We start from the raw sequence: 21,316 nt of genomic DNA, 5'->3' as shown, positions 1-21,316 counted from the left end.
CAACGTCGACAACAAAGCCGCCGTCGCGGCGGCGCGGGCCGCAGCGGAGATCGCCGCCTACAAGGCGAAGACCCTCGCGCTCGAGCAGCGCATCGTCGACCTCGAGCGCTCGCTCGAGGAGCGGACCGCGCGCGACGACCGCCTTCGGCTCAGCCGGGACGAGCTCCAGGCGCGGATCGGCGAGTTTTCGCGCGTTTTGAACCGCCCCAACGTCCACGGCGTCCTGGCGCGCGCCGAGGCCGGTGCCGTGCTTTCCGACCTCCGCGACGAGGCCGCGGAGCTCAAGGCGACCCTCGAAGACGCGACGAGTTGTGTGGTTTGTTTCGGCGCTCCGCGTTCCGTCGTCCTGCTCCCGTGCACGCACGCGTGCCTCTGCCCCGCCTGCGCCGCGAAGCTCGAGGCGTGCCCCGCGTGCAGCGCGCCCATCGCGAGCCGGAGCGACTTTATACTGTGGTAGCGTTAGGCCTTCGAGCCGCGCATCATGGCCTTGGTCCGCTCCATGGCGCCGTGCGTCGTGACCGCGTCGAGCGTGCGCTCCGCGACGATGCGCTCGAGGTCGACGCGGTCGTCGCGGGCCCGCCGGTCGAGCGCGGCGAGGATGTCGCGGACGATGTCGCCCTTGGCCTCCTCGAGGAGCTTCCGCGCGCCGTCGGCCGCGGCGCGCGCGCGCGCCGCGGCGTCCGCGTCGTCCGCGTCGCCGGCGCCGAGAGCCGACGCCGGCGAGAAGCCGCCCCCAACGCGCGCCGCGACGACGGGCGGCAGCGGGTCCGCGGGCGACCGGGGCGCGGCCGCGGGCGGGTCGCGCGACGTCGGCCCCGCGGGCTCGCCGGCGAGCAAACCCTCGCGCTGCCGGAGCCACCGCCGCGCCCAGACCTTGAGCCGGAACGCCGCGAGGGCCTCGTTGCCCGGCACCCTCGGCCGCAGCTCCGCGAGCACGGCGTCGACGGCCGCGAGCGCGGCCGCGACGTCGCCCGCCGACGGCGCGCCGTCGCCGTCGAGCTCCGGGACGACGCGCGTCCGCCGCTGCCAGGGGAAGCACGTCGCCTCCCGGGCCTCGGCGCACTTCGGCCGCTTCACGCCCGTCAGGTTCGACCGCTTCCGCAGCCGGTCCAGCGTCGCCGCGTACTGGCGCTCCGCCAAGACGCGGAATCGCGCGGCGACGACGGGCTCCTCGCCCGCGACGTCCGCGAAGGTCGCCTGGGGCATCAAGAGCAGCTCCGACGCGTCCATGGCGCGCACGCTGAAGGGGTGGACGGCCGCGCGCGGCGCGAAGAGCACGTACTCCGCGAAGAACTCCGCGCGCGCGAACGACCGCACGAGCAGCTCCGGTTCGACGTCGAGCGCGGCCGCGGCGGCCGCCGGGATGGCCACGGACGCCTCGAGCGCGCCCGACGCGACGACGTAGAAGTGGTTCCCCGCGTCGCCGGCCTCGACGACGCACTGGCCGGGCACCGTGAACGAGTGCTCGAACTTGAGGCACAGCTTCGCGGCGGCGTTCCGCGGCATCCCCCGCAACGAGGGCACGCAGTCGAGCACGGACGCGTTGCAGTACAGGACGACCTCGTTGCGCATGAAGGCCGGCAGCTCCAGGAGAATCTCCCGCTCGTCCCAGACCGACGTCTTCTGCCAAGAATACGAAAAGTGGCTCCGGATCTGCGCCTTGAGCTCCGGCGGCAGGCCCCGGTGCTTCATGTACGCGTTGATGGACTCGATGCGGTCCTTGATCATGCGCGACGACGCCTCCTCCTTCGTGAGCATGGACGCGACGTCGCCCATGACGTAGCCCAGGATGCAGGTCCCCGCGAACTGGACGACGACCGTGACGGCCATCTCCGCGCGAGAGACCGGCAGCACGTCGCCGTAGCCGACGGTGGTTAGGGTGGTGAAGGCCCAGTACATGGCCACGCAGTAGAGCTCCATGGGCGCCGGGAAGGCCCGGAAGTAGTGGCGGTGGCCGTGGTCGTCGTGGTGGTCGTCGACGGCCGGCTCGTCCTCGCCGTGGCGCACGGCCTCGCCGCCGTTGAAGTAGTCCGCGACCCACGTCGACTTGGACCAGCCCCGCGTCGTGCCCTGGGCCGCGTAGGCGAAGGCGCAGGCCGCGTAGTGCGCCGTGAAGAAGACGCCCAAAAGCAGCGACGTGAAGCGCCTCAAATCCTTGATGACCTTCACCGCGGGGTCGTCGTCCCACTCGTTGAGCGAGCTCGCGAGCTTGAGCACCTTGAAGACCTTGAGCATGCGCGAGAACTTGAAGAGGCGCATGAGCTTCGTGAGCCGGCTCGTCGCGCCGAGGTGGAGGCCGCTGTTCGCGAGCGCCAGCAGGTGGTTCACGGGGATGGAGCTGACCAAATCGACCGCGGCCCAGCCCCGCGCGTACTGCTTGACGATGCGCCGGTGGTCCTTGACGACCGTGCCGTGGTCGTCGACGTAGCCCGTGTTGAAGTTGAGAAAAAAGTCCGCGAGGAAGACGACGTCGAAGGCGAGGTTCAGCAGCTCCATGCGGTCCATGGGCCGCAGGTCCGCGCGGATGAAGCAGAGCTGGTAGGGCGTCACGAGCAGGCACGCGAAGAGGACGACGGACGTGACGACGTCCCAGCGGATGCGGAAGGCGCCCAGCGGGTGGATGACGCCCACGTGGCTGTTGAGCCACGCGAAGAGCGCGACCTCGGACGTCGAGCCCGACGGCTCGTCGTAGGGCGCGATGACCTTGAGCATCGCGTCGGCGCCGGCGCCCTTCTCCGGCGGCGCCGGCTTGCTCGACGAGCCCCACTTCGTGAGGCGCAGCATGTTCCCCGCGCTCACCTCGCGCTCGTGGCGCCGGAGCATGTCGATGCGCCGCTTCTCGGCCGCGGCGGTCTTCACGGAGCGGCCGCTCGCCGACATGGCCTCGTGCAGCGCGGCGCGGTCGCCGTCGTGGCCGTCGCGCGTCATGGCGACCGGGACCGGCGGCGCGGTCGGGGGGGGGCTGCCCGGCGGGCGCGGGGGGCTGCCCAGACGCCGGACAACCGGTCCAGGATCCCTTCGGACGGCGGCCTGCAACTTGTCCTACAAAGAAGTTTCCAAGCGCAACCGCGGCGCCGCTTACGCCGCCGCGCGGTGCTGGGGGATGGGCGAGCTCGTCGACGCGACGCCGCCCGGCGCCGCCTCGGGCCAGCCGGCGTCGCCGAGCATCTTCGAGAGCGCGTGGAACGTGTCGATGCCGTTGCCGTTGCCGTGCATGGCCGCGGGCGCCGCGCCGGAGACGCGCGACCGGAGCGCCGCGGCGCCGCCGTCGTCGACGAGCGCGTAGTCGTCGACCGTCGTGTCGTGGAGCGTCTGGAAGAGGGCCGCCGTCGTGTCGAGGTGCACGCGGCCCGGGTGCGCGAGGTGGAAGCGGTGGAACCAGCGCTGGTCGTCGAAGCGGAAGGGGTCCGCGCCGAAGGCGACGTGGTGCGCGTTCGACGTCCGCGGCGACGGCGTCGAGCATCGCGCGGACGTCGCGGACGCGGCCGAGGTAGACGCCCGAGTTGAGGAAGTGGAAGGGCTCGCCCGGCGCGAGGCGCGGGTAGGCGAGGCGCAGCGCGGCGTCGGGCGCGCACGCGAGCTCCGAGTTGAAGACGACCGCGCCGGGCGCGTCGACTTCCAGCGCCGCGAACTTGGCCGGCAGGTCCCGCGCGGGCGGCAATAGCAGCACGTCGTAGGCGTCCAGGAAGAGGAGCAGGTCGCCGTCGCGGATGTTCCGGTCGGGGTCGGCGAGGTAGGCCCGGAGGAAATCGACCTTGGACCCCAGGCCGCGCCACGGCTCTCCCAGGCCGAGCACCTCGAGCGTCGCGCCGACGCGCCGCGCGGACGCCGCGAGGCGGTCGAGCTCGAGGCGGCGGCTCGACGACACGGACACGACGCGCAGCGCCCCCGTCGCCTCGCAGACGCCCGCGGCGCGCGCGCCCGCGCCGAGCGCCGTGGCCCGCGCGAGCGACGCCTCGACGACGGTCCGCGCCTCGTCTAAGAGCGGCGCCGGGTCGCCGCGCCGCACCTTGACGGGGTGGAGCGCCTGGTGGTGCGCCACGAGCGTGTTGCCCAGGACGTGGCTCAGCGCGGCGAAGTCGGGCCGCGCGGCGACGGCGGGTCGTAAAAGCGCGAGCGCGCGCTCGTGGAGGTCCGCGCGCTGCTCCATGACGAACTTGAAGGTCACCTCGACCTTCTCCGAGTAGTTGCGCCCGTCGACGAAGCCCGCGACGTCCCAGTGCGCCCCGTCGCCGCGGCCCTCGAGCTCCTCGACCATCTGCTCGAAGCGGAGGAACATCTCCGCGGAGTCGTAGTTCTTCGCCAAGGTGCCGTCGCTCGGGTCCAGCGCCTTGGCGGCCTGGAAGTAGGCCAGCGCCTCGGCGTAGCGGCCCCGCTGGGCGAAGAGGCTGCCGAGGTTGCTGCGGTAGCGCGCGGCGGCCGGGTCGAGCGACACGGCGGCCTCGTACGCCGCTTTAGCTTCGCCGAACTCGTCGAGGCGGAAGTGGGCGTTGCCGACGTAGGCGTGGTTCTCGGCGTTGGTCGGGTCCGCGTCGACGGCCCGCCGGAACCAGGCCAGGGCCTCGCGCATGCGCGCGACCTCGGCCGCGTCGTCGCCCATGTTGGACCCCTTGTCGCGCTGGTGCGTCAGCCGCACGCGGTCCTGCTTCGCGTAGGCCGCGAGGCCCCGCGCGCGGTAGGCCGCGTCGGGCGGACCCTCGTCGGCCGACGCGGCGGACGCCGCCGCGGCGAGGGCGAGGCCGACGAGCAGCCCGGCCATGCCTGCGGGCTTTTTCAACCGACACGCTGCCCTTCAAGGTTGCCCCGCGCGCCGTGCTCCGAGTCGCTAAGTTGCTCGCTCGCGCGACTCTAGCCGACCTCGGGCCAACCTCAGTAGAAGGAGCGCGTCTTACGTGTCGGGGACGTCGTCGTAGGCGCCGTAGGTCTTCGTCGCGACCTGGCGGGGGAACTCGGGCCGCGGCGGCGCGTCCTCCGGCCGCCGCGCCGCGCGCGCCGCGCGCTCCGCGGCGAGGTCCTCCGCGAGCGTCGCGGCCTCGCGCCGCGCCTCCGCAAAGTCCGCGCGCGTCAGGCGCCCGCCCTCGGCCCCGCTGCGCAGGGCCGCGTGCTCGACGGCCGCGGCGACGAACTGCGAGAGGTCCGCGCCCGAGAAGCCGGCCGTGTCCCCGGCGACGAAGTCGAGGTCGGTCGCGTCGGCCACATCGCCCGCCAGGTTCTCGACGAGCTCGCGCCGGTCGTCGAGGTCCGGCAGCGCCACGGCGATCTCGTAGTCGAAGCGGCCGTACTGCAGCAAGGCGCGGTCCACGGCCTTGGGCCGGTTGCACGCGGCCAACACGACGACCCCCAGCCGGTCCGCGTGCTCGTCGCTCTCGCGGCGCTCCTTCTTCCATCGTCCGAGATCGTCGAAGTTGACGCAGAGGCCCGTCACGAGCGACGCGCCGACCTTGCCCTCGGCCGTGTCGCGCCGGGGGAAGAGCGTGTCGAACTCGTCGATGAAGATCAACGCGGGCGCGTGGCGCATCGCGGCCTTGAAGACGGACGCGACGACGCGCTCGCTCTCGCCCATCTTCGCCGAGACGACGTTCGCGGGCGTGAGCTCGAAGAGCGTCGCGTCGGCCTCCGTCGCCGCGGCGCGCACGAGCATGGTCTTGCCGACGCCCGGCGGCCCGTGCAGGAGCACGCCGCTCGGCGCCTCGATCTTGAAGCGCCGCATGGCCGCCGCGTGCGTCCGCGGCCAGACGACGCAGCGCGTGATGGCCTTCTTCGCGGCCTTGAGGCCCGCGACGTCGCCGAAGCGCACCTTGCGGTCCACGCTCATGGAGAGCGCGTTTGTGACCTTGGACTTGGACCGGAGCTCCGCGACCGTCACCTCGAGCGGCACCTTCCGCCACTTGGCCGCCGCGACGGCCGACGACAGCTCCGCGCCCCCCAGGCCGACGCTCGCGTCCCCCGCGAGCGCGTCCGCGTCGCCGTCCAGAGTCGGCTCGCGGTCGAGCGCCCACCGGAGGTAGCGCCGCCGCGCGCGCTCGTTCCAGACGTCGTGCGCCTCCATGTCGAAGCGGTAGTCCCAGGTGCCCGTCGTGAAGAGGCGGTCGTGGATCGCCTTCTCCGACTTGGCCGTCGCGATCAACGCCAGGGCCTTGAAGTAGGGCTCGCGCATGCACGCGTTCGCGGACTCGTAGTCCTCCGGGCCCTCGTTGAGTAAGATGGGCTGGAGCGGGTCCGGGTCGTGGATGAGGTAGATGAACTTGGCCAGGGTCCGCCGGAGGCCCTCGCCGACGTCGCCGGCGTTCGCGTTGTCGCGGGGGCACCACGCGTCGAGGTCGTCGAGCACGACGACGACGGGCCGGCACTCGGACGCCGCGAACGCGACCTCGAGCTCGAGGTCCAATGCCCTGACGGCGTCGGACCCGTGCGCGGCGAGGTGGGCGCCGCAGTGGAGCCAGAAGACGGCGTGGGGGTTGCCCTCGGCGGCCTCGAGGGCGCAGCACGCCGCGAGCGTCGACTTGCCGACGCACGGCTCGCCGAGGACCAGGAACGTCTTCAAGGGGCGCGCGCGGACCGCGAAGTCGACGGCCTCGGTCCGCACGTCGCCGGGCCAGCCCCGGGCGAAGTAGGCCTGCATGGCCGTGAGCGGGCCGAGGCCCACGAGGGGCTCGAAGACGCGGAGCCGCGCCTGGGCGTCCTCGAGGTCGCAGCCGCCCGTCAACGCGTCGAACTGGCCGTCGACGGCCGGCGCCCGGCGCACGACGACGCGCGTGAACTCGCCGACGACGCCGAGGCCGCGCTCCCGGTCCCAGTGCCGCTCGCGGCCGAAGCCGAAGCACGCGGCCACGGTGAGCGGGTCTCCCGTCGCCGTCCAGTTCGGCGCGAGCTGCCCCGCGCGGACGACGGCGCCGCGGAGGTGGCCCCTCACGGCGCGGCTCCTCGGCACCCGGTCCCAGGGGGCCTCGACGATCACGCACTGCCAGCTCGGCCACTCCGCGCCGCGCCGGTACGCGACGTCGAGCGCCGCGGCGGCCGGCGCCGGCGGCGACCCCGCGCACAAAACGAGCCGCGCGCCGCCGCCGAGGCCGACGACGCGGATCGCGGCGACGAGGCCCGTCAATGCATCGATGGGCGCCCCGTCTAACGTCGCGGCGCCGAGCACCTCGACGAAGCCCTCGAAGTGGAGGCCTCGGGCGACGGCGGCGTCGACGCCGAGCTCCAACGTCGCGTTCGCGCGCTTGGCGACGCGCGCGACGGACACGTCGACGACGAGCGCGCCGTCGTCCGCCGCCTCCTCCTCGTCGTCGGCGGGCGCCGCCGCCGCCGGCTTCTTCTTCTTCTTTTTTTTTTTTTTGCCGGAGGTCGGCGGCAGCGGCGGCGCGGCGCCGTCGGCGGCGGCGGCGGATTCGGCCGTCGCGGCGCCGCTCGCGTCGGCGGTCGCTGGCGGCGTCGGCGGCGCGGTCGCGGCCGTCTCGTCGTCGGAGGAGGAGGAGTCCGGCTGCGCGGCTGTCGCGGCGTCCATGCTGCCTCGCTTTGCCACAGGCCGGTTGTGTCGCCGCACAGTGCCGGCAATGCTAGTAATGCCGTGCTGCGAAGCGACTACGTCACTGCTCACACGAGCTGCTACCACCGTCGTTCGTCGCTCCTCGCACCGCGCGCGCCACTCCATCCACTTGCGCAACAAAAACGACAACCACCATGGCCGCGCGCCGCAGCAGCCTCGCGCGCGCCGCGGACAAGACGGAGGACGTCATCTCCCGGGCCTGCGCCGTCGTGGCGACCTTCGCGTCGCGCAAGCCCTGGCGCACCGTGGGCCTCTGCCTCTTCCTGAGCGCGGTGCTCGCGAGCGGCTTCTCCCAGATCAAGAACGAGGCGCGGCCCGACAAATTGTACGTGCCCGCGTACATGAAATCCCAGGAGGACCGGGCGTGGATCGACGACCGCTTCGGCTCCGCCGACGTCGTTTCCTCCGTGCTCCTGGACCACCGCGGCGACGCGAATCTCCTCACGAAAGCCGCGCTCCGCGACGCCTTCGACGTCTACGAGGACGTGCTGGCCATCTCGGCCGAGGACGGCGCGACGGGCTACGACGCCCGTAGCTGCGCGGTCGGCGGTTGGAACGGCCTCTGCCAGAAGTCGTCGATCCTCGCGTTCTGGAACTACAGCCGGGCCGCGCTCGAGGACGATCCGGACGTGCTGGCCACGGTGAACCGCCCCGCGCCGGACTGCTGCTCGCCCGTGGGCCGGGACGCGTCGCTCTTTAGAGTGGCGGCGAAGTTGCGCTACGACGACGCCGGCGCGGTGACCTACGCGGGGTCGCTCAAGTTCGACTTCTACCTGGACAACGACGCCCACGAGAAGACGAACGTCGACCCCCACGCCCAGCGCCTCGAGCGCAAGTTCAACGAGAAGCTGCGGAGGGCGTCCTACGAGTCCTTCGACCGGCCCATGCCTTTGAACGCCGCGGGCGCGGCGGAGAACGTCGACGGCGCCTTCGATTATGATCGCACCTTCGTGAACCTGGCGTCCATCGTCATCTTCTGCTACGCCTACTGGGCCCTCTACGATCGGAGGGACCCCTTCAAGAGCCGGGGCTGGCTGGGGGTGGCCGCGGCCGTCGTCGTGCTCGTCGCGGTGCTCGCGGCCTTCGGGCTGGCGCTCTACTGCGGCGCCATCTTCTCGGCGACGGCGTCCATCGCCGTGTTCCTCGTGCTGGGCATCGGCCTCGACGACGCGTTCGTCATCTGCGGCGCGGAGTTGGTGCATTTCGGGGACTTCCACGACGACGTCGACAGAATCGCGGAGGGTTCGGCGACGGTCGACGACGTCGCGGCGCGGCGCGTCGAGCGGGCCATGGCCGCGGCGGGGCCGTCGATCACGGTGACGTCCGTGACGGACTTCTGCGCTTTTGTGGCCGGGTCGTTCACGGCGATCCCGGCGATCTCGTCGTTCTGCGCGTTCTGCGCCGCGGCCGTGGCCGTCGACTTTCTCCTTCAGGTGAGCCTGTTCGTCGCCATCTTCTCCCTGGACCTGCGCCGCAAGCTGCGCCGCGCCGTCGCGGAGCGCGCGAGCGGCGACCGCGCGCGGTGCTGCGAGAGATGCTGCGTGAAGGAGGCGCCGCCGCCGGACCGCGAGCCCGAGCGCGCGAACTGCTACGGCGGGAGTTACGCGGACGCGCTCCTATCGAAGCCGGGGAAGGCCTTCGTGCTGCTCGCGACGCTCGGGTTGGCGGGCCTCGGCGCGAGCGGCGCGGCGTTGACGGAAGCCAACTACCAGTACGACTGGTTCCTGGTCAGGGGCTGGTACCTCACGAACTACGACTACAACATGGAGCACTACGGCGACAGCGGCGTCACCTGGGTCGGCCTCTACACGGAGCACGCGGACTACTACGAGAACCGGCAGACGATGGCCGACCTGTTGGAGGCCTACGGCAACCTGCGCTTCGTGGCGAGCACGTCGCTCGAGTCGAACTGGTTCTCGGCGCACGAGGCCTGGGCGGCCGGCGAGGCGTCGACGTTCAGCGACGGCACGTCCTACTGCTACTCGGTCCGCGACTTCCTCGCCACGGCCGACGGCTCCGACTACGCGGAGAACGTCGTCTTAGACGTGTCCGACGACACCTGCGAGATCACGGCGACGCGCGTCGACACGCTCTGGAACGAGGACGAGGACGACCAGTCGACCATCATACGCAACCGGCGCATGGTCAAGGCGCGGCAGACGGCGCGCACCTACGGCCGGCCCCTCGGCCCGCCCAAGGTCTGGAACTTCGCGTTCATCTTCGGCGAGGGCGTAAGGCTCGTCTACGCGGAGACGCTGTTCTCCATGGTCATCGCCTGCGTCACCGTGGCCGTCATCCTCGTCTTCCTCCTGGGCGACGTGCGCGCCGCGGCGATGGTGTCGTCGATGGTCGTCATGGTCTGCGTCATCACCTACGGGTCCATCTACTGGTACGGCGACGGCCTGAACAACGTGTCGGCCTTCTTCGTCGTCATCGCCGTGGGCCTCGCCACGGACGCGTCGGCCCACTACTGCCACGCGTTCCAGGGCTCGGAGAAGGCGGACCCGGACGACCGCGCGCGCGACGCGCTCCGCAAGCTCGGGCCGTCCGTCTTCAAGGGCGGCGCGTCGACGGTGCTCGGCATCTCCATGTGCGGCTTCTGCAAGACCTACGTCTTCCGCACCTTCTTCAACTACCTCATCACGATCCTCCTCCTCGCGCTCTGGTTCGGCCTCGCGACGATGCCCGTGCTCTGCTCCCTCGTCGCGCCCGCGCCGCGCCACCGGGCGGAGGCCGCCGAGAAGCCCGCCGGGCCCGCGAAGCTCGCGCCCGACGACGCCAAGGGCGACGTCGCGGACGCCGCCGTCGTCGAGGACGCCGACGCGCCCCTGGCCCTCGCCGGCTAGCGGGCGCGGGTCCAAAAAAGTGTAATTACCAAGCTTCCTGCCTAGAGCTCGGCCTAGTACGCGACCGCGACGCCGGGGGACGGCGCCCACGTCGGCTCGGACGGGGGCGAGTAGTTGATGTTGTCCCGGGGGTCGACGAGCGAGGGCTGCGCCTCCTCCGGCACTTCGGGGCTCTTCCAGACCTCGCGGGCGACGATGCCCGCGTCGCAGGACTCCTTGAGGACGTAGTTGTTGGCGAGGCGCCAGCCCCAGTCGGCGCGCCGCGAGGCCTCGAGCGGCGCGTGGAACGAGGCGAACTTCGCGAGCTTGATGCCGTCGTTCTTGTCGCGGCGCCAGGTCGCGACGCCGCCGGGGGCGATGAACTCCTCCACCGGGTCGCCGGGCAGGTGGGAGTAGAACGAGTCCGTGTAGTAGCCCTCGGCCTCGGAAAAGAAGGTCCGCGGCGCGGCGTCGTCGAGGGAGAACCGCGCGAACGTGTGGCCCGCCGTGGCCCGGGCCTGCGCCATGGCGGCGTCGGAGAGCTGGCACGACGCCGCCAATCGAGGGGCCACGAACGCGTCGCCGAAGCACACGAACCAGGGGATCCTCGCGAGCTCGTCGTCCGCGATGCGCGTCCGCGCCGCGTCCAGGAGCGAGAGCCTGTAGGATGCGCGCCAGTCGAGGCGCTCCAGGCGCTCGTGCGCTCCGATCCACGGGTCGGCGCCGTCCCAGTCGTACGCGACGCGCGCCGCCGCGCCGCGCGCGACGGGCGCGCCGCGCGCCACGATCGCGTCGTCGCGCACGGCGGCCGAGAGCGGGCGCGTCCGCCCCTCAAAGTTCAGCTTCCCGCGCCAGAGGTCGTGGCACAGGGGCCGCCACAGCGCGTCGGTGCCGCCGAGGTCGCGCCAGTGCTTCGCGACGCCGCACGCCGCGACGACGGCGTCCGCCGAAGCAAAGGACAGAATCTTGAGCGCGAGCTCGTGCGGGAGCTGCGACACCACGTCCGTCGTCCCCTGCTTGTCGCGAAGCGTCTGCTTTGCCCTCCGCGTCTGCACCATCTCCTTCGGAGTTCTCCGGAGAGAGCACACGAGAGAGCGCTGCACAGCGCACAGCGCTGTGGCGAAACCACGCCAATATATGTCGTCACCGTCGGCTTCTTGCCTTCTTGCGATTATTACGACCACCACGACCTCCACCCCGCCCGACAACGCCGCGCCGGGAACGCGCGAACCCCTCGAAAAAAGAAACAGGAACCTAGGGCGACCGACGGCCCCGTCACCGGAGCGCGGTCCGGCTCGGGCTCGCGCCCAGGGACGCCAGGGACCCGGAGCGGCTCATGGTCCCGCCGAGGCTCAGCTCGCTCGCGCTGTGCGTGAGGGACATCTCGCGCCCGAAGTCGTTGTACCAGGGCGGCGGGTCCTCGACGGGCTTGGGCTCGAAGGCCTTCACCTTCAGCGAGACGATCGCGCCGTCCGGCACGTCGAAGCCGAGAAGAGTGGTCTCGTCGTCCTCGAGGACGACGCGCTTCAGGCCGCCCGTCTCCTCGTCCTCCTGCTTCACGGAGAGCACCTGGCGCCCCGGGTCGAGGGACGTGCGCCCCGCGCGCGTGCGGCAGAGGGCCTGGACGGCGCGCTTCAGCTTCACCAGCTTCCACGTGGGCTCCACGGTGAGGCTCACGCGCGTCGACGACAGCGTCGGCGCCAGGCACAGGGGCTTGTGCCACGTCTCGATGATGACCTTCATCCGGGATGGCCCGGGGTCGGGCGGCGCCCCGCACGAGCCGCGCGGGCAGCCAGCGCTAAATCGATTGTTGAATTCAGCATCCTCCGTTGCTTTGATGAGACGGTGCCGCCGCCACCGCAGCAGAGCTCGAGTGCCACCGCCTGCGTCGTCGTCGGCGTCGCTGCCACCACCTCACAGGTCACAAGTCGCTGCCACCACCTCGCGCGTCGCAAGCCACACGCACACATCGCAAGCCACACGCGCGCACCGCACGCAATGCTGCCGGCCATCCACGTCCCGACGTCCGCCGCGGGCCTCGGCATCGCCGCGGTGCAGTGCCTCAACCTCGCGTCGTGCTTCAACGAGGCAAGTTCGCCCGCGCCCTACAGCAAGTTCGCGGCCGCGGTGCCGGAGAAGCAGGCGCTCGTGTCGAGCCGCACGGGCATGTTCGTCATCTACGCGCCCGCCCTGGTCGTCTCGTCGATCGCGCTCGCGACGGCACCCGCGGCGAACGGCCGCGAGGCGCTCGTCGCGGCCCTGCTCGCGGCCCACATGCTCAAGCGCTGCCTCGAGGTCGCCTTCGTCCACGCCTACTCGGGTCGGGTGGCGCTGTCGCTGTCGTGCGCGATCGGCTCGTTCTACGCGCTCGTCTGTTTGTTGATCACGGCGACGCAGCGCGGCGTGCCCCACTACGCCGGCGCGCCCGTCGCCGCTCTCTGCCTCTACGCCGTCGGCGAGCTCGGCAACCTCTACCACCACGTGCTCCTCGCGAAGCAGCGCGCAGGGCAGCAAAAGAGAGCGAAATTCCCAACTTCAAAGGCTCCTATCTCGGCCGTTTTCCACTCGTTTTGGCTGATTTTTGGACGAGCGATCATCTCTCGGAACGGTCTCGAAGCGCGGATGCTTTTTCCGGAACGCGCGCGCGCGGAACACTCACGTTGAAGCGACGTTGAATCACCCTTTTGCTGCCCAGGCAGCGCGGCGGCTCGTCCGACTACGTCGTCCCGACCGGCGCGGGCTTCGACCTGTGCACCATGCCCCACTACCTCTTCGAGATCGTCGCCTGGCTCGGCGTCGCCGCCGCGGCGGGCCAGCTCAACGCCTACCTCGTCGCGCTCGGCATGGCGTCCTACCTCGGCGGCCGCGCCGTGGCGACGACGCGGTGGTACGAGGCCAAGTTCGGCGCCAAGTGGCCCAAGGGCCGCGCCCACCTCGTCCCCGGGGTCTTCTAGGCGAGGTCCGTACGCGACGACCCTGGTGTCTTAGCGCGAAGCGCGAACCGCGGCGGCGGGCGCCGCGCGAACCGCGCGCTCCCGCGTCCCGCCGTCTACTGCGCGCCGGGCACCTCCTGGGTGACGCGGCGCTCGAGGGTGTTGTAGTTGAGGAGCTTCTCGATGAGGTCGACGTGCGTGAGCACCATTCTCCGGCAGCAGTAGCGCTTGAGGCCGAGCTCGTCGAGCGCGTCGCCTTCCGAGTAGTCCGCTTTGAGCAGCTCGAGGTAGGACTCCCACTTGTTGCCGATGACCTGCGTCGGGGGCGGGTCGCCTTCGGCGGCGGCGGGGCGGCGCGCGGCGAAACGGGGAGGGAGGTGCACCATCGCCGGCGGCGCGAGCGCCGCCGACGCGCGCGGGGGGAGCTTCGGGCGGGGCGGCGCGCACCTTGCCGCACGTGAAGCAGCGCACGGGGATGATCATCGCGTCGGGTCGGTTCGAGCGAGCGGGCGCGGTCGAGGCGCGGCGACGGCAAGCGGCGACAGAGCTCGATTGGCCGGCCGAGCTCGAGCCCGAGCGGTCCGCCAGCAGCTGGGGCCGCTCTCAGGATTTTGCGAGGACAGCTCAGGATTTTGTGGCATCGCCCGCGTCGCCGCCCGCCACCGCCATGCTGAACTATTTTTTCGGCACGAAGTCCAACTCGGACGCCGAGCAGATCCCCGACCACATCGGGGAAGCTCCCGCCGCCGCCCCCGCTTTCGAAATCGTGCCCGGTTCGCCGCTTTCGAAGCTCGACGCCGCCGAAGCGCAAAAGGTCTCTCGCGAAGCCTTCGCTGCGACCGAGGCCCCCCGCGCCGAGTCCGGCGACGAACTCGAGGACGGCGACGAGGGCGCCGAAGAGGGTGACGAAGACCCACATGTCTACGCGTCCGCGGAGAAGAGCGAGGACTTCTTCCGCGTGTGCGGTCCGACGAAGTCGATCGCCGCGGGCCAAGCCCCGCGCAACCTCGACTTCTCTACCCCCTCCGAGGACCGCACGCCAGCCAACCGGCAGGTCCCCTTCGACAAGTACTGCGGCGCGTGCCCCGCGGATCCCGACGACGCGTACGCGTCACCGGGGCTCGAAGCGATTCTACGAAAGAGCCGGGTCGACGGCGAGGGCTGGACGCCGGTCAAGAAGGACGCGAAGACCATGTCCGAGAAGGAGAAGCGCGCGTTCGATCGACCGGGTGTGGAATACTTCACCTGGGTCTGCTTGGGCAAGTGCTACGACCCGCCGTGCAGCGCCAAGATCCGCGCGTACCGGACGACGGACAACGTCCTGCACGTATACGAGGGTCGAGGCCACACGCACCCGCCCGCGGACGTGCGGCTGACGCACCGTCAATCAGGCCTCGCGCCCCAGGTCAAGCTCGCGCTCGAGCCACTGGCCGCGCACGTCAAATACGATGAGCGACTCATGCTTCGCGTGCTCAAAGACGCGGGCATCGAGCCCAACTTCAAAGATCACGGTCAAGCGCTCAAAAAAGCCTTGAAGCGCTACGTCATGTACCTCCAGCGCGACACACGACGGGCGTATTGGGCTGGGACCTACCAGGAGCTAGCCGCGTGGCTCCACGGCCATGTCTTGAACCTGGGAGACGTTGATGAGCTGATCCAGCGCGCCGCGCTGGATCAGCGACTCATGCACAAGACGTTCGTGCTGGGTCCGCCGCGGATCGGCGGCGTCGGCGACGAGACCTTCGTCGTTTTTTCCACGCTGAGTGATTTGCTGAAGGCGGTGAAGAATAGACATTGGGTGGGCATTGACGGGACCGGACGACTCAACTATCACGGCAAGGTCGTCGTCGTCGTTTCTACTGTCGACAAGCGGCAACATGGGCACCCAATCGGTTACTTCATGCTTAGCCGCGGAGAAGCCGAAGCCGAGGTTTTGGCCGGCCTGGAGCGGCTCCGCGATTTCATCAAGGAGGCCACGAAGGCGACGCTGCCGCCAGGTTTGGTGATGGAGGGCGAATCCCAGGAGGGGTGGTTCCAAACCTGGGACCCCATCGTGACCATGAGAGACGGCGCGCTGGGGTTCAAGGCCGCGTTCCGCAACTTCCACAAAAGCATTAAAGCCTAGTACCCCTAAACTCGGACGAGCCCGTGGTGAAGGCGGCGGCGTCGTCGCGCGCGCCGGTAGCCGCGGACGCCGTCGAGCCTCTGCGGCGTCCTGGCCATGCCGCCGCTGGGCAGGAAGGTCGCGCGCGCCGCCTGGGTCGGGGACCGCGCCCTGGAACGCAAGGACTCCCTCGCGGGGCCCCTGAACACGCAGGAGTAGCTCGTCAAGCCGGCGGCGGCGTTCCTCGAGAACGCGTCGGAGACGCCGTCGAGCCTCTGCGGCGTCCTGGCCATGCCGCCGCTGGGCAGGAAGGTCGCGCGCGCCGCCTGGGTCGGGGACCGCGCCCTGGAACGCAAGGACTCCCTCGCGGGGCCCCTGAACACGCAGGAGTAGCTCGTCAAGCCGGCGGCGGCGTTCCTCGAGAACGCGTCGGAGACGCCGTCGAGCCTCTGCGGCGTCCTGGCCATGCCGCCGCTGGGCAGGAAGGTCGCGCGCGCCGCCTGGGTCGGGGACCACGCCCTGGAACGCAAGGATTCCCTCGCGGGGCCCCTGAACACGCAGGAGTAGCTCGTCAAGCCGGCGGCGGCGTTCCTCGAGAAGGCGGCGCCGACGAAGTCGAGGTTCTGCGGCGTCCTGGCCATGCCGCCGCTGGGCAGGAAGGTCTCGCGCGCCGCCTGGGTCGGGGACCGCGCCCTGGAACGCAAGGACTCCCTCGCGGGCCCCCTGAACACGCAGGAGTAGCTCGTCAAGCCGGCGGCGGCGTTCCTCGAGAACGCGTCGGAGACGCCGTCGAGCCTCTGCGGCGTCCTGGCCATGCCGCCGCTGGGCAGGAAGGTCGCGCGCGCCGCCTGGGTCGGGGACCGCGCCCTGGAACGCAAGGACTCCCTCGCGGGGCCCCTGAACACGCAGGAGTAGCTCGTCAAGCCGGCGGCGGCGTTCCTCGAGAACGCGTCGGAGACGCCGTCGAGCCTCTGCGGCGTCCTGGCCATGCCGCCGCTGGGCAGGAAGGTCGCGCGCGCCGCCTGACGACGACGACGCGTCGCCCGTCGCGAGCCCGACGAACGGTGCGAGCCGGCGGTCGACCTCCGTCGTCCAGGCCTCCTTGTCGTTCGTGTCGAGCGCGCGGAGCATGTCGACGTAGGTCGCGTCGGAGATGAACGCGACGGGCGGCGCCGCGAGGTCCGGCTTGACGCCGATGATGAGGAGCATGGACGTGAGGTGGGTCCCCGAGGTGAGCATGTCGTAGGAGACCTCGACGCCCTTGAGGAGCTGCACCGAGCTCAGGACCGCCGTCGCGTCCTTCGCCAGCTTCGTCTGCGGCGTCGACGGCGGCGCGTCGTACGCGAACTCCGCGTTGAGCTGGCTCTTGTCCTGCACGTAGGCGAAGATGTCCGAGAGGAAGGCGAGGACGGGTTTCATCGTATATTCCGTGCACTGCTCCTTGAGCGTCTTGTTGGAGGCCTCGAGCGTGTTCGTGTCATTGGGGAAGCCCGGCGGCAGCTCCGCGCGCGTCCACGCGCCGTTCTCCAAGTACTCTGAAGAAAACCATTTCATCACCTCGCCCTCGCCGAGGTCCGTGTAGCGCTGCGTGAGCGCTTCGAAGACGGAGTTTAAAGCGTGGTGGAAGACGCCGCTGATCTTCGACACGAAAAACACGTCGTTGTGGAGCTGCTGTCGCAGCTTCTTGTTCTTGAACATCTTTTTGTGCTTATCCAGCGCCATCAAGACGTGCGACTTGCAGCGGCCGTCGATCGGCGGCAGATTCGGCGTGGCCTGGTATGTGTCGGGTTTTTGGCCAGTCAAGCGCAGGTGGACCAGCGACGATGCCATCGCACCCACAAAATCCTGTGGCGAGCTGGCCTCTCGGACAAATGCCACAAAATCCTCCAGCGGGCCTTTGCGGTCCGCCAGCGCCAGCGGCAAGTCGGCCTCCCCGCCCGCCCGCTCCCATGGCCCCGAAGCGCAAGGCCGAGGAGCCCCCCGCCGAGTCCGCACCGCCGCCAACGAAGAAGAAGGCGAACAGCGAGTCCGGGGACACGCTCGAGTCCGTCGCGAGCCGCTGCCGCGACAACATCACGGGGACGCTGCTCGTGGACCCCGTCATCGCCGAGGACGGCCACACCTACGAGCGGCGCGCCATCGCCGAGTGGTTCCGGCGCCGCGCGCCGCCGACGAGCCCGTTGACGCACGAGCAGATGGGCACGCAGTTGAAGCAGAACTACGCGATCCGCGCGATCGTCGAGGATCTGGCGACGTCGCCGGGCCTGCCGCGGTCCGAGCGCGCCGAGTGGCACGTCGCCCGGGGCAAGCTCCACTGCGAGCGCGTCGCCGAGCCCGGCCGCGGCGGCCGCGCGCGGGACCCGGACGTGCGGGCCGCGCGCGCGGCGTTCGAGCGCGCGGAGCGGTTGTTGGAGGACGCCGAGGGCGAGGGCGGCGACGACCCGGCGGCGCGGCGCCTCGCGGAGGAGGCGTCCGTGTGCCGCGAGATCTGCGACCGCGTGCTCGACGTGTCGCGGCTCCGGGACCGCGCGCGCGCGGCCGGCGTCGACGTCGGCTGGGCCGACGACGCGTTCGACGCCATCTTCAAGCGCGCGGGCGTGCGGCTCCACCTCTTCCAGAAGCTCGCGCGGGGCACGCGCGTCCGCGTCGTCGACGACCGCCGCGCCGTGCTCGCGGCCTTCGAGGCCCAGGACGACGTGTTGGGCCTGCCCGACGACTGGGAGGAGTCGCTCGGCAACGACTTCCTCGTGGAGAACTACGACTCCAACGACTCCACCTACATCATCGTCAAGCCCGACGCCTTCGACGCGGACAACGACAACACGAAGGAGGGCAAGTGGTGGCCCTACTCCGTCATCGCGCTCCTCGCCTAGGCGCCGCTCGCTTCAAGTTCGCCCCCCCCTCTTCTTTTACATATCTATCGCCCCGCGCCTCGTTCTTACAACGTCGAAATGTCGCCGCGTCTTTTTTACATAAGTTCGCCTTCCTCGGTGCGTCTTCACACGTCAAAGTCCGCCTCGTCGAGCGTCTGGAGGTCCTCGAGCTGGAGCGTGTGCCGCTTCTCCGCGATGCGGACGGCCTGCTTCCGCGCGGCCATCTCGATGAGGTTGCGCACGGCGCGGCCGTTGCCGTTGTCGACGCCCGTGCGCGCCGCGAGGCCCTCCAGGATCTTCGCCATCTTCGCCTCCGCGCCGGCCGAGAGCTTGAGCTCCTGCTTCTCGAGCATCGACCGCGCGATGGCCAGCAGCTCGGCCGCGTCGTAGTCCTCGAAGTGGATCACCGTCGGGAAGCGGCTCTTGACGCCCGGGTTGTGCTGGAGCAGCTCCTTCATCTCGCCGCTGTAGCCCGCGAGCACGACCACTAAATCGTCGCGGCGGTCCTCGATCTGCTTGATCAGCGCGTCGAGCGCCTCGCGGCCGAACGTGTCCTTGGGGTCCTTGACCAGCGCGTAGGCCTCATCCACAAAAAGCATGCCGCCGAGGGCCGACGACACGACCTCGTTGACCTTGATGGCCGTCTGCCCCTGGTACGCGGCGACGAGACCGCTCCGGTCGACTTCCACCAAATGGCCGCGCCGGAGCTGGCCCAGGGCCCGCAGGATGCCCGCGACGACGCGCGCGACCGTCGTCTTGCCCGTGCCCGGGTTGCCGTGGAAGATCATGTGGTTGCACGTGCCGTTGCGCGAGCCGCGCCTGTGTGGAAATCAACCGCTGGTTTGGGGGGTCCCCACCAAACTTCAGAACTCTCTATCTCGATCAAATCGAAGTCGATTCGGCTGATTTTTGGACGAATCGATTGCTCTCGTCGAGTTCTCGAAGCACAGCCGAAGAGCTTGCGTCGAAAATGTCGCATACGCTTTTTGCACATTGAAGTCGGGTTGAAGATTTGATTTCCACACAGAGCCGCGCATGCCCGCCATGCGGCGCCGCGCGTCGAGCTCGATCTGCGCCGCGAGCGCGCGGACGTGGCTCTTGACGCCGCCGAGGCCCGTGATGCCGTCCAACGCCTTCAACGCGTCGGCGACGGCCGACTCGCCGTCGGCGCCGTCGTCGTCCGCGGAGAAGTCCTCGGCCGTCAGCGCGAGGAGGCTCTCCTTGGACACCGTGCCCTTCGCGTAGACGCGGTTCGTCTGCTTGCGCACCGCGTCGTCGACGGCCGCGCGCACCAGGTTGCAGCCGCCGCCGTCGGGGCCGCAGCGGCTGAGTTTTGGTGCTAAAATGCGCTCGAGGCACGCGAGCTCGCGCGCGGCGTAGTCGTCGTCGCCGTCGTCGTCGTCGCCGAGGCCGCTCAGAGCGAAGCCGCGGACTTTCACCTCCTCCTGCAGCAGCCGCGCGACGTGGGTCAGCGTGTACTCCGCGAGCTCGAACGTGATGGGGCTCGCGGCGCCGAGCGCCGGGCAGCTCCGGAGCAGCGTCGCGTGGCACGACCCCCGCGTCGTGAAGAGCACCGCGTAGCCCTGCGTCTTCGCGAGCGGCGTCGTCGCCGCGGACACGAGCGCCTCGAGCGCGACCTTGGCGTACTCCGAATTCCGGGAATGGTCGCGGTCGCCGTTCGCGAGGCCCCCCGCGTCCGTCACGAGCAGCAGCCCCCCCCGGTCGCTCACCGCGTTCACGGCCGCCTGCGCGCTCGACAGCGTCGCCGCCGTCGACGACTTGATGAGGTCGTGCTTCTTCACGACCTCGAGCTTGTTCCGCGACAGCAGGCCCAGGTCGTGGAGCATGCCGCAGAGCACCCTGGCGACGTGCTCGAAGTTCGCGCCGTCGCTGCCGACGACGACGAAGGCGCGCGCGACGTCGTCCTTGATGCCGAACGCCGCGCGCTTCTTGCCGACGACGAGGCGGTTCCGCAGGCTCCGGAGCATGTCCTTGACGCTCTCGAGGCCCACGATCTCCTTGAGCGCGACCTCGAGGTCGAAGGGCTGCGGCGGCGGGTCGAGCTTCTTCTTCGAGGGCGCCGCGGCGACGCCCTTGGACGGCTTGGGCTTGTCCGGCGGCGGGCTCTTCTTCGCGGGCTTCTCCGCCGCGGGCCTCTCCGGCGGCGGCGGCGGCGGGAGGCTCGCCTTCTTGCAGAGGAGCGTGCACTGGCTCGGGCTCGCGAAGATCGCCTGCGTGGGAACCGACGAGTGGCCTGGACCGGTCCAGCAAAACGTCGCATCTCTCTCTCTCTCTCGAATAGTCGTGTTTCCCGCCCGGAAGAGCGCGTGGCCGACCTCGCAGCGGAAGTGGCGCTCGCCGCTGCTCCGCTTGCCGTCGCCTAAACCGCTCCGGAAGCCGTCGAGGCGGATGCCCACGACCGTGCGCCCGCCGCTCGGCCCGACGAAGCGCACGTCACCGGGGCAGACCGACGTCTTGTCCATCTTCACGGACACGCGGTCGCCGACCTCGAAGCTCACCGCCGACGGGTGCGACCCCTTGGGCGGGCCGAAGGAGCTCTTCGCCGCCGAGGCGTTGCGCTTGAGGCCGCCGCCGTGCTCGCGGCGGTTCTCCTTGTTCGCGCTCCCGCGGACGTGGTGCGCCGGCATGGCTGGCGCGGGTCGGGCAGCCTCTACGGGTTTTTAACGGGCTCCGCCTCAACGTGCACGGCGCGTGCAGACTTATTACGGGGGCAGCTATATTATGGCTCTGGCATGGGCCTCCGAACGCTGCGAATCGTTCCGGTGCCATCCCTACGCGAACGAGGACCGGGTCGTGCGGGCCTACGTCGGCGTCTTCCTGGAGAAGATGCTCGCCGAGCTCGACGGCGGCGGCGCGAAGGGCGTCGAGCACGTCTTCCGCAACCTCGCGCTCTTCCTGAGCCCGCCCGTCGCGGCGCTCGACGGCGGCGGCCAACCCCTGCCCGACCTCCGGAACGCCCTGCCCGACGGCGGCGAAGCCTACGACGCGCGGGCCTCGACGGCGCGCGCCTC

The 21,316-nt window shown here is 70.4% G+C and overlaps 7 protein-coding genes across 7 annotated transcripts; 2 read left to right on the top strand and 5 right to left on the bottom strand.

The window, feature by feature from the left end:
• Window positions 1–2,178: 2,178 nt before the first annotated feature.
• Window positions 2,179–2,712, bottom strand: AURANDRAFT_33450 (hypothetical protein; the record flags this gene model as incomplete). The annotated part of the gene is made up of 1 exon (XM_009043165.1): window positions 2,179–2,712. A coding segment is annotated over one exon (534 nt), but the record flags the coding sequence as incomplete, so codon positions are not given.
• A 2,419-nt stretch (window positions 2,713–5,131) lies between these two features.
• Window positions 5,132–5,800, bottom strand: AURANDRAFT_12328 (hypothetical protein; the record flags this gene model as incomplete). Its single annotated transcript, XM_009043164.1, has 1 exon — window positions 5,132–5,800. A coding segment is annotated over one exon (669 nt), but the record flags the coding sequence as incomplete, so codon positions are not given.
• A 1,883-nt stretch (window positions 5,801–7,683) lies between these two features.
• On the top strand, window positions 7,684–10,395 carry AURANDRAFT_67661 (hypothetical protein; the record flags this gene model as incomplete). Its single annotated transcript, XM_009043186.1, has 1 exon — window positions 7,684–10,395. The coding sequence occupies one exon, from the start codon at window positions 7,684–7,686 to the stop codon at window positions 10,393–10,395; it is 2,712 nt and encodes a 903-aa protein (XP_009041434.1).
• Window positions 10,396–10,448: 53 nt separating this feature from the next.
• AURANDRAFT_67660 (hypothetical protein) lies at window positions 10,449–12,117 on the bottom strand (the record flags this gene model as incomplete). The annotated part of the gene is made up of 2 exons (XM_009043163.1): window positions 10,449–11,628; window positions 11,780–12,117. The coding sequence occupies 2 exons, from the start codon at window positions 12,115–12,117 to the stop codon at window positions 10,449–10,451; spliced, it is 1,518 nt and encodes a 505-aa protein (XP_009041411.1).
• Window positions 12,118–12,372: 255 nt separating this feature from the next.
• On the top strand, window positions 12,373–13,328 carry AURANDRAFT_33417 (hypothetical protein; the record flags this gene model as incomplete). Its single annotated transcript, XM_009043187.1, has 2 exons — window positions 12,373–12,930; window positions 13,074–13,328. 2 exons carry the CDS (start codon window positions 12,373–12,375, stop codon window positions 13,326–13,328), a joined length of 813 nt encoding a protein of 270 aa, XP_009041435.1.
• Window positions 13,329–13,423: 95 nt separating this feature from the next.
• On the bottom strand, window positions 13,424–13,790 carry AURANDRAFT_33434 (hypothetical protein; the record flags this gene model as incomplete). Its single annotated transcript, XM_009043162.1, has 2 exons — window positions 13,424–13,621; window positions 13,755–13,790. 2 exons carry the CDS (start codon window positions 13,788–13,790, stop codon window positions 13,424–13,426), a joined length of 234 nt encoding a protein of 77 aa, XP_009041410.1.
• Window positions 13,791–18,409: 4,619 nt separating this feature from the next.
• On the bottom strand, window positions 18,410–19,450 carry AURANDRAFT_33461 (hypothetical protein; the record flags this gene model as incomplete). Its single annotated transcript, XM_009043161.1, has 2 exons — window positions 18,410–19,103; window positions 19,308–19,450. Coding segments are annotated over 2 exons (837 nt in total), but the record flags the coding sequence as incomplete, so codon positions are not given.
• Window positions 19,451–21,316: the final 1,866 nt, after the last annotated feature.

Source organism: Aureococcus anophagefferens, assembly GCF_000186865.1.
Source record: "Aureococcus anophagefferens unplaced genomic scaffold AURANscaffold_45, whole genome shotgun sequence".
NCBI classification, from domain to species: domain Eukaryota; class Pelagophyceae; order Pelagomonadales; family Pelagomonadaceae; genus Aureococcus; species Aureococcus anophagefferens.
Note: the sequence above shows the minus strand (reverse complement) of the source record. Positions and strands in the feature narration are given on the sequence as shown.